Source organism: Aquila chrysaetos, chromosome 8 (assembly GCF_900496995.4).
Source record: "Aquila chrysaetos chrysaetos chromosome 8, bAquChr1.4, whole genome shotgun sequence".
Lineage (NCBI taxonomy): Eukaryota > Metazoa > Chordata > Aves > Accipitriformes > Accipitridae > Aquila > Aquila chrysaetos.
The window spans coordinates 34147846-34158722 of record NC_044011.1 but is presented as its reverse complement, the minus strand read 5'-3'; the positions used below and the strand labels follow the sequence as shown (position 1 = coordinate 34158722).

The 10877-nt window shown below is 44.4% G+C and overlaps 2 protein-coding genes across 6 annotated transcripts in view; one reads left to right on the top strand and one right to left on the bottom strand.

The window, feature by feature from the left end:
- Nucleotides 1-965, bottom strand: part of PUS10 (pseudouridine synthase 10) — a 33156-nt gene extending 32191 nt beyond the window's left edge. For 3 of the 4 annotated variants that reach the window (XM_030023331.2, XM_041125577.1, XM_041125579.1), the window contains exon 1: nt 866-965. In XM_030023331.2, the coding sequence (XP_029879191.1) occupies nt 866-965 (100 nt within the window). Of the gene's footprint in view, nt 1-277; nt 844-865 lie in introns of those variants that run through there. The other variant, XM_041125578.1, reaches the window with a different exon arrangement.
- Nucleotides 909-8499, top strand: PEX13 (peroxisomal biogenesis factor 13). 2 transcript variants are annotated; one of them, XM_030023334.2, is made up of 4 exons: nt 909-1008; nt 3342-4039; nt 4443-4568; nt 5113-8499. In XM_030023334.2, exons 1-4 carry the CDS (start codon nt 968-970, stop codon nt 5406-5408), a joined length of 1161 nt encoding a protein of 386 aa, XP_029879194.1. In that variant the 5' UTR covers nt 909-967; the 3' UTR covers nt 5409-8499. The 2 variants fall into 2 exon arrangements, with proteins under 2 accessions (XP_029879194.1, XP_029879193.1); XM_030023333.2 differs by lacking the exon at nt 909-1008 and adding an exon at nt 1054-1207.
- The last annotated feature ends 2378 nt before the right edge of the window (nt 8500-10877 follow it).

Here is a 10877-nt window from a genome sequence, read left to right as displayed (position 1 = left end):
ATAAGAATAACCACAGTTGTTCAGACCAAAGGTTCAATCAGTCTACTGTCACCCAAAGCGGGGGTAAACAGATGCCCCAGGAAAACATATGTGTGTGCAGGGCCTCTGTACCTCTGCCAAGTGCTCTCTGCCCCGTTATTTCTGGTTTGGGGGATTCCTTTGACCTCCTGCAGTTTGCCTGTTGGTAAACCTTAACAGATCTTTCCTCCAATCCTTCTCCAGCGTCTCTTTGAAATTCTTTCGCCTCTACATCCTTTGGCAAGGAACTCCACAATACCTACTGACAGACAGACCACCTGATCCTGTTTTGGGCTTAGCTCCTGCAGGGCAGCATTTGATGTCCCCCGACTTTTTGTATTGCGAGAGGGGGTGCAGAGGCAGGATATATTGGCGTTCTCCACGCCAGCCACGATCTGTGCACCGGTCCCCACGGAGCCGCTTCCCCCGCCGACACGCGGGACGTAAGGCACACGGCACACCGCAGCCCCCGCCCGCCCGCGATGGCGACGAGGCCAGCCCTGACCGGCGCCACGGCCGCGCAACGGGAAGCTCAAGCACCCCCGCTCCCGGCCCGACACCTCAGGTCTCGGGGAGAGGAGAGAGCCCCGTAACCCACCCCCACACGCGAGCGCGCGTCCCCCGGCCGTTAGAGCCGTTACAGCTCCACTCCCCCCGCCCCTGAGGCGCCTCGCGCGGGCTGAACGGGGCGGGGGAACGGGGACCGCTGAGCACAGGGCCGCCCTCCCCCAGGAGGCCGGAGGCGCCGCAGATGAGCTCCGGGCTCGCTCGCTCCCTCCCTCCCTCCCGCCCGGCCCCCGCCCCGCTCCGCCCCGCTCCCCCCCGCTCCCCGGGGAGAAGCGATCACCTCGCTGCGCCCCTCGGTCCACGCGGGGCCTCGCCCTCCCCCCTTCCCGGGCGGCCAGCGGAGCAGGCACAGGCTTGCGCAGCGGCGAGGCAGAGCGCATCGATGGGCCGGCGCGGCGGGAAGCCCTGGCCGAACGGCGGCTGGTGAATAGCTCGGCGCTCCCGTATCATGTCTGCCGGGGCGGGCGGGCGGGCAGGCGGAGGAACGCGGTGGGCCGGGCCGGGCCGCGCTGGGCCGGGGGCAGAGCGGGGCCCGCAGCGAGGCGGAGATGGCGTCGCAGCCGCCGCCTCCCAAGCCCTGGGAGAACCGGCGGCTGGCGGGCACCGTGGCGCCGGCCTTCCAGTGAGTGCGTGCGTGCGTGCGTGCGCGCGCCGCCCCCGGGTTTCTCCTGCCTGTGGCGGGCTTGGGCGTTCGCCCCCTCAGGGCGGCTGCGCCTCCCTCGCCTTGGCCTTCTCCCCTGAGGCGAGCTCAAAGGTCGGGCCCAGCCGGGCAGTGCCTCCGCGAGCTAGTGGCTGAGCAGATCTTGAGGGGGTTTGTCGGTTTGGGTGGCCCAGGGGGGTTGGGTTCCCTGCTGGGGTGGTTTGGGGTCGTTTGCCCTGCTTTGTGGAGGGGTTGTGTGCCGGGCGGCGGGCGGGCGAGCGAGGGGTCTCTGGTGGATTCCCCCTTCTCGGTGGGGAGAGGGAGTGACAGGCTCCTGAAGGGTACTGGTCTCAAACGCTACTTGTGTCTGTAGAAAGCTGCGCGTTTAACGCGGTGAAGGTAAAGCGGTACGTGTTGCCACGAGTGGACAGAGTGCGGGTGTCCGTTCCTGGGGGTTATAGAGCTCTGTAAGTGTGCGCGCGTCTGTAGGCATAGAGAAGCTGTGGGTCGTCCCCAGGAACTGGAAAAGATGCATGTGTACGTCTGTCTCAAGTGTGTTAAGCTGGGAGTCTGAGCTTTTCCAGAAAATCCAACCTGCTCAGGGAGAAGGATGTTGTACAGAATGTGTTTGTAAATGCCTTCGTTTTTACCAGAAATCAAGGAAAGCTTAGTGGTTGAAGATCAGTCTTGTTTTTCATTTGGTGCTAGCGACTGCAATTAGAGGGAGCTGGAACTGGGCAAAAGGTTAGCCCAAGACTAAACAGAAACTTTGCTGCTTTCACTGCAAGCTGAAGCTTGCTGAGCAAGAAATTTGATGTTAATTTTTCTTGGTGGGGTTATCTAGCTCATTTTAAATTGCTTCAAGCAGCTTTAAAGTGAGGTGGCCTAAGTTGACTATTGGGGAGGGGACTGTAGTGTGACTTAGTAAGTTACAGTACCTCTGTTTTCTGTGATCATAACTGATCTTTGCTTCTGTTTTTAACTGCTAAGAGAGTTAAAGTCTATGATGGAAAAACCAAACAGTGTAAAGATATAAATATTATTCCTTGCTGTGGAAGCCTTTAAGGTTTGCTGAGAGGAAGTTGTACCCTACCTTCTACAGAAAAAGTACAGCAAGCATGCTTCACACAGAAAGCATTGTAGAAAGAAGCAGCTCCACAGCAATTCAAACTTGACTTTTCGTCTGGTTTTTTTTTTCTGTGAATTTAATGGACTAAATAAGTGGCGAGTCATGGGATGAGGCAGTAAACATGGAAATGACCAAAATGTTTTACTTTTAAGATGATAATATGTGATTAGCTTTTTAATGAAACAGCAAAAGTTGGACAGCTGCTTGACAGAATTCAACCACCAGTCTAGTACTTGCGGAGTCTTATTTCAAAGGGGGCATAGATAAAATTACTTAAACTTATGGTCATACAAAGGGATAAAAGTTTACTAATTTAAAAACAAATAATTGACTCATAATACCTTTTTCTGCCAACAGTTAACAGTAATAGATTCAATCCCTTGACATGCTGCATAAAGGTAATGAGATAGTTTGGGTAGAGGGGGAAATTGGGGGACCTAAAGTTCTTGCATATGTTGTTGTATAATTACTTGGATTTTCAATTAGGTCACGCCACCCTTTTCTCTAGGGGTGGGTTCAGAAGAGCTCTCAAACTTCCTTCCTGCTGTGTCATTGGCTCATTGTATTGAAGAGCTGAGAACAAGTATTGGAAATAAAGCTTTTAGGTTGAAAAGTTCATAAATATTCTTGGTAGTGCGTATGAGAGGCTTTTGTGTGCAGAAAAATGACCTTGGTGTTATAGCATCAGGTTTGGATCTAGATGTAGCATTTCATGCTTTCTTAGTCAATAAAATACATGTACATAGGGAAAAACTTTCAGCCTATTTTAGATATGCTGCGGTTCCACATTTACATTGAATATCTCATTATGATTTCTTTTTCCCCCCGAAAGACCTGTATTTCCTAACTAGAATTTTTACCTCCCACAAATGTTGTGCAATGTACCGAGTGTTTGGCTACACGCTGTTGTATTTAGATAGTTAGCCAAGAAATTAAAATATATAAACTTATTTTGAGTACTGATCTTTCTTGTCTGAATTTGTTTAGGTCTGCTGATTTGGTTGACAACCTGCTGACGAGGCCTGGACAGCCCATAGTTGCGCGAATACCTCCACCTATTTTGCCAAGACCATCACAGCAAACGGGAAGCAGTAGTCTGAGCGCTTTCAGGCCAGCATATAGTAGTTCTTTTTCTCCAGGCTATGGTTCATATGGAACGTCTTTTTATGGAAACTATAGTCCTTACAGTTACGGATATGGTGGCTTGGGTTATAACCGCTTTCGTGCAGATGATATTCCTCCCAGCAGGTTTGTTCAGCAGGCTGAAGAGAGCAGCAGAGGTGCATTTCAGTCCATTGAAAGTATTGTGCATGCCTTTGCCTCAGTCAGCATGATGATGGATGCTACCTTTTCAGCTGTGTACAACAGTTTCAGAGCTGTGTTGGATGTAGCCAATCACTTCTCCCGCCTCAAAGTACACTTCACAAAGGTGTTTTCAGCTTTTGCCTTAGTGAGAACTATAAGATATCTCTACCAACGTCTACAACGATTACTGGGTCTGCGGAAGAGCTCCGAGAATGAGGATTTGTGGGCTGAAAGTGAGGGGACAGTGGCTCGCGCTGGCCTTGAAGACAAGGTGGCTAACTCCGCAAAATCCTGGCCCATTTTCTTGTTCTTTGCTGTTATAATGGGAGGTCCCTATCTGATTTGGAAACTGCTTTCTACATACAGTGACGAAGAAACAGGTAAAGATGATCTGTAGCACGAGAGAAGTGCAGCATATGCTATTCCTTTTGTTATCACGTGTATAGCAATTAATCTTATACTAAAGTAATAGAAGTTAATAGATACTGGGGTACAATACCGAATTTTAGGCACGTGACGTTAGTAACAGCCTGTTTAAGTAGCCTGTTGTTGAGCTAGGATGCAGTTTCATGGTTCTTTTCTATTAGATGTGGCAGCTGGGCGGGGGGAAAGGTATTGGTTGGATTGACTCAACAAATTATGCTTTGTTTGTTACTCCTGTCAGTTCTCTATTGGAAAAGTTTTAGCAAGGAAGTTAACGTGTTTTCTTCATTTTTCTTTAAAAAAACCCACCAAACTTTATAATTCAGAGCAGATAAACTTCTAATGTCTTTTTGGAAACAGTATCTAGTAAATGGGCAAGTGGAGAAGATGATCATGTAGTTGGAAGAGCAGAATATGATTTCAGTGCGCTCTCAGAAGAAGAACTTTCTTTCCGTGCTGGTGACATGCTAAAGTTAGCACCCAAAGGTAAACTTTAGTTTTGTATTTTATTTTCTAATTGCATGTGAAGTAAGTCATGTTGTTAAGAGTCTAAAAATGAAAACAAACAAAGAAACCACCTTATTTAACCAAACTCCTCATCCACACTGATTTTTTTTTTTTCCCCCATAAGTTATTACTTGCATTGTAATAAAACTTATTGAGTAGTTTTGTTCAATTTCCCTAAGATATGACACAGCCTAAACTTACTCCAGGAGTGCTTTGTGGTTACCCTTGTGGTTACCTTTTCCTCACATGTGCTGCACAACTGTGAAAATATGTAGGCATTTGCAGTACGGTGGTGTCATCGATTTCATAACAATCTGCACTTCACAGTACTCTTCAGCTCACCTCACCAATGCAGATCCTAGTCATTTCTCTTGTGAAGTAATTTGTATTTGGCTTTCATCACAGAGTTATCATCTCTGTGTGATTAGCTGTTGTGTCATCTACCTTCTGGTGTATTTGTGTCTCAACTGCAATATATTTTTAATTGTTTTGTAACTTGATGCGTTTGCCTTTTCTTCTTCAGAACAACAACCCAAAATCCGTGGTTGGCTTTTGGCTAGTTATGATGGCCAAACCACAGGACTTGTGCCAGCTAACTACATCAAAATCCTGGGCAAAAGAAGAGGTAGGAAAAGAGCGGACCTGGAAAGGATTACACAGCAACGGCCAGCCTTTACCAACACATCTGTTAAAGGATCCACTGCTACTGTGACTTCAGAGGACCAGGAAGCTGCTTTTGATTCTGTTTTTGCTGGAAGTAATAAAGTTCCTGTTGCATCTGACTCCACTGTGGTTAGTGGAGAGAAACAGGAATTCTAATGCACTTTCATCAACAAAGCAACTGAACTGTGCTTTATTGATAAAACTTAGGATTTGTTGAAAATCTGTATTGTAGTGGAACACTGATGGGTCTGTACCAGTTATTGCTGCTACCGACTGGTGAAGGGATGGAGAAATGATTGCTCAAATTTGTAGTATTTATTTTTGACTCACCTAAGGCTGTACATTAGTGATTCTGCCCAACCACCTGGCAGCAACTCTAATATCTTGAGACAAGGAGAATTGAGACATTTATAACAAAGCAAACAAACAAAATAATAAATGGGGACTGCTGGCCCATTCTTCTTAAAGTGACAAACTGATGGTGAAATCTGGAGGTTAACATCCAGCCTTCATTGGAATGTTGGCTTGACAAGAGGCCTCTTCAATACATGTGCAAAGGGAAGACAGATTTCTGTAAGATGTCCTCCAAAACTGGATGCTGAGGACCATAAAATAGTAATAGTGCATTGTTTCCCCCTGAAAGGAGAGAGAATTGCAAGAGATTTAGGTAACACAATTGAATCATTAGAAGTTCTAAGTTGCTTGCTTTTTGTAAGAAGTAGGGCTTCTGTCATAAATACCTTAGCTCTTGTAAAAAAGGGACTTGTGAGAAAGGGAGGAGAAATACAGTTTACAAAGGAAGAGCAGTGAGGCTTCAGCAGTAGTTCTAACCGGTTCTCTTTTTGTTTAATAAAAGAACATTAGAATAAAGGGTGTCCTGCAGTCAGGCACTTTCCAGCGCACTTATTGTTATTCCCTTCTGCAGTAAACTAACTTTGCATCACTCCTAGCCATTTTGTGTTGTAGCCTGTTAACTGCCTATCAATAGTCTATCAACTACCATCTGCATCTCAACTTATTTCTGTTCTTTATTGGTTTTATATGAATGTCAAAATATCTATCCTGCCTTTTAGTGCAGTAGGAAAGCATTGGGTTGGGGGAAGTTTAATCCGGTGGCAAAGAAAAAATAACATTTCTTGCTTAATTGTCTCAGCTAAGGTCTTGGAGTTAACTCTTTATGCTGCCTTTCAGGTGGTAAATTTTGCATCTGCCCATGAAATTTGAGGGCTCTGGTTTCTAAAAAGCCATAAAAACATTAAGACTGTTCAAAGTATTTAGTATTTTCTTCATATTGGTGTTTGAGAATGCCGTATTGAAATGCTGTTTTGGTTTGGGTTTTTTTGTTTTGTTTTTTTTTTTTATGAAGCAAAGATAATTAAAACTTTTTTCCTTGTAGTATATATGTATAACATGTTGAGCTTCTGAAGGTTAGACCAATGGATAAAATAACTAAAGCTTGTCTTAATCATTGAAATAGATTTTCTTTTTTATTTTAAAGGTACTCAAAAGCATTACTAAAAGTAGGCCACGTGCCTTTGCTTAATTGATCCAGTGTTTTCAGTTTGACTGTTTCTACAGAAATCTTCGACACCCATAATGTGTTAGCAGAGCTTTCAGTATTTATGCTTTAATTGCATTTGCTGGCCTTGAGATCTTAGAATTCTGTTCACCACAACAGAACTCTGACGAGAAAAATTGACGTGAGCACAGTTTTATTGAAGTAGAGTGGCTGAAAAGATGGATATTATGCTGGAACCTTGGATTTTGAAGTAATCTCTGAATGCCTGTTGTTGATAATTAGAGCAAGAATTTAAGTGGTTGCGCTCGGGTATTGGGAGATGGTGCGAAGAACCATTATTTTTATGAGATTGTAGTTAAAGGGCAAATGAGAAACTTGAAACTAGATTTACTAAGTTTAAAACAGAACACGTTCCTGAGACATTTCCCCGTGTACCAGGGCATTGAAGAAAATTATCTATATTTGGAAATGACATCTGTTATTGAAATAAAAATAGCAAAAAATTCTGAAATACAAAATATAGAGAGGAAAAAGGGGGGGGGGGGGGGTATCAAGTGTATTCTGCTTACAGTGTGTATTCCTGGAGGGAATCGATTTACTGTTGTGAGATCTAATTAATGGACTGTCAGCCTCTCTTGTGTCAGTGACAGATTTCAACCAGAGGAAGGGTCTTTCAAATAAATGAATAAATAAACCCCGAAGTTTTTGTAAAGTATCCATTCAAGTAGGTTTCTGTCTTCCTACTCCGAACAAGTTGGGAAGACAGTACCATGATGTTTGTTGGAATCTTCAGATCTGACTAATTTTTGGAAAGATGAGTTTAATTTCACTTTCGGGTCATACTGTTTTGAAAACAATTCTTTTAGTAGGAAGCTAGGTTATTAATAACTTAACTGACTTGTCATTATAGTAGTTTGACTTAGTCTACCAATCGCTGTCATATCTGTATCTGCTAAATCTTGACAAGAATTTTGATCCTTTCAATCTTGTGATTAATGGGAAAAGAAGGCTCTGAGGAAATGAAGTTATTTAACTCACAATTAATTGTATGGATTGCAGAAGGGTATTAAAATTCATTGAAGTAAAATATATACTGTGCTTTAAGATATTTACTTTTTTTTTAAATGCACAAACTAGCATCAGGAAAAAATGTGAGTCCTACAATTTCCTTGTCTACGTTTCTGCCCATATGACAGGCTACAGAAAAAAACATCTAGATGAATGCTGATTGAAAAAGGGAGGCTAGTTGACAGGCTGCTCAAGACTTGCATAACTTTAGAAAGGTGAGAAAGCTAAAAGGAGCAGGTGTGGCTACAACAGGAGTATGTAGAAGAGACCAGAAAAGAAATGCTGTTGAAATATTGCTAAACTTACGCATTAGGCAATTGACTCTTAAGATCTGTATGTACTAAGTTACCTTTATGTTACTCTTTGGAATGACTTATACACCTGTAGCAGACTTATAAGTCTGTAACAGACTTATGACATTTGTTTATATAAGGCTTTAGTTCAATCTTACTTCAATCTTATTGATACTGTTTAGTATACCAACCATTTTATGCTTGAATACTCTCTGAACTAATGACAGATGCCAGTTTTGACTGGTTCTCTGGGTGCTAGCAGTATGTGAACATGCACACATTGAAAGCTTTGTTCAGGTTTCTGAATAATAAATTTAAAATACTCTTGGTCTAGTAGAACTTAATAAAATTGTCTGCTTCTTTTGCACAGGTTCAAAACCTCTTTCTTCTGTGGAACTAGACTGCGTCTGAGCTAGCAAGATTGTTCTAGCTTATTTGGTGATGGTGAAATTTGCTAGTGAGGTAATTACAAAGAAAATACAGTTTCTTATAAACCTGGCCTGTTTGCAATGAAAATTTTCCAGAAGAGGTACAAACTCGGAAACCAAAACAGTGATTTTCTTGATGCACCATTGTAGAAATACTTTTGTCCCCAATAGTAGTGGAATGGTACTTATTTTACAAAACATAGATAACACAAAAGCATATGTTTTTAAGTAGCTCCTTCCAGTTTGTTTTATCCCTGCAGCTGTGGCCATGTGTTGGGATTGGCAAACATTTTTGGCCTGTAGTGGGAGGTAGTAATTGCGTGTGTCCGCAGGTGGCGATACGCTTCCCCCCCCCCACCTTGTGTCTTGGGACCGGTTCTTCTGCAGACCAGTTTGAAGCAGGTTTGGGATGATAAGTCTGTCTCTTGGATTCTGCGGGCTTTACCAAACACAGCCTTCAAGCAGCTTGATAAAGTCTCCTTGAAATAAATGCATTCATATAACTGGTTTAACTAATAACATAGGCATGATGTCAATGCGAGGCACCCCTGCATCTTTCTTATCTACAGTTTTTAATGCTACTCTGAGATACTAAAGTTCCCAGTTTCACAATAGTCATAAAACTATAAGACTCGAGCAAACAACACAGATCATTTATGTTGTGAAAGGGTATCTTTACAGTTTTTTGGTTTTAGAAATGAAGATACTTTAAATGCAAAAAGCTAGTTCCACTACCTTTGAATTATTGGTAACTGAACAAGCATAGTCTGTAGACTCTCAAATGAGTAAAATTTGAGATACTGATTTTTTTTTTTTTTCTGAAATACTGATATTGGTATTTTTTTATTACTTAATAAAAAAGAAGGGACTGAACTTCTGCCTAACAGCAGAGGTTAATTAAAACACTATGTTGCCAGTTCTCTGACATACCATCATCTTCCATTCATAGTGTAATAACTTAATGTCATAATAATATACTGCAGCATTAGCTTATTCTGTGGATTGCTGTGGGACAGTATGAAATCAGGAGTGTTTTCTACTTTGAGTGAAACCCAAACGAAGCTTTCATACTGACTTAAAGAATTCAGATTTCATATACTTTTCTAGATTGGTGCAATCCTTTTTCTCAACTTTTCTGTGCTTTTTTGCATTCTCTGTCCTTGTTATTTTACTCCAGAGTTTAGGGGTGGGTTTTTGGGAAGAAAACGGTTAATATCTGCCTGGCCATGATTATCTCGGTGATTCCTGCCAAAATACCAAGGAGGAACAGAAGCTACACAGCATGATACAGTCAGAAAGAAGAATGTGATTGGGGGGGGATTATTATATGTTGCATGTAGGAAAAGGGGATCTGGGCTGATTCATAGCCGGCACGGGTGGCTTCGAAAGGGAAGTAATTTTAAAATGTTTGGGAAGATTTCATGCAGTAGCAGACATGTGGTAGGGAACAAACCAACAACAGATGAAATAGCAGGACTGGGAGCGTTTGACCCTTCGCAGAATAACTCTGGTTTGAGAGGAGCCTTGAACGGCTGCCAGTGGTTGGGTGGTTGCGTGTGATTAGCTCCAAGTCAGATGTTCTGTTACTGCTTTTGTAGTTACGAGTTTATCAAATATTTAGAGCGATGGATGCAGTGCGGTCTTCACTGCTAGTTTTAATGCAAATTCTTGCTTAATTAACTTGCTGTGCTTGTATCGTGGGAATAATTCTCATATCTGATGCGTTATTTTGAAGGGTGAGAAGAACTTCAGGTGCTAGGGCTCCCCAGGTTTTTCCTTCGCGTTACCATGTTTGCGTGTGGGAACGTAATCGTGGGCTTCTACTGAGAAAAGGGCATCGGGGTTATCCCTGTGGAGGGGGTGCTGGGGTACTGGTCACAAAGCCGCCTCTGGGCTGGATGTGGGCACAGGCAGCAGAGGGCAGGGGTCGGTGTGACGTCGCACGGAGCTAGGGAGAAGGTGGCATGACATCATTTGTGGTCTTGAGTGGGAGGCGTGACGCCACGCGCGTGATGTAATAGTTTCCTCCCCCCGCCCCGATCCGTCGGGACTGAAGCGCGGGCGGAGGCCGGGCCGCGTCACTGGTGCGGGAAGACGCGGAGGCGCACGCCGGCGTCACGTCAACGTCACGCGGAGGCGGGGAGAGCCGGTCCCGCCCGGGGCGGCGCGTTGCTAGGCTACCGGACGCTGGGCGCGAGGCGCCGCCGCCGCCGCTGCACTGCGACAAGGCGGGGCCGCCGGGGCGGGCAGGGGCGCCGCCGCAACACGGCGTGCGCCGGGGGTCCCGCCCTGCCCGCGCGGCCGCATTTCCCCCCCC

Excerpts from the sequence above, each read along its gene's own strand:
- PEX13 (XM_030023333.2), top strand. The coding sequence starts at position 1,134 with ATGGCGTCGCAGCCGCCGCCTCCCAAGCCCTGGGAGAACCGGCGGCTG. Across the intron at positions 4,040-4,442 it reads ATACAGTGACGAAGAAACAG|TATCTAGTAAATGGGCAAGT; the intron begins GTAAAGATGATC and ends TTTTGGAAACAG. Across the intron at positions 4,569-5,112 it reads GCTAAAGTTAGCACCCAAAG|AACAACAACCCAAAATCCGT; the intron begins GTAAACTTTAGT and ends TTTCTTCTTCAG.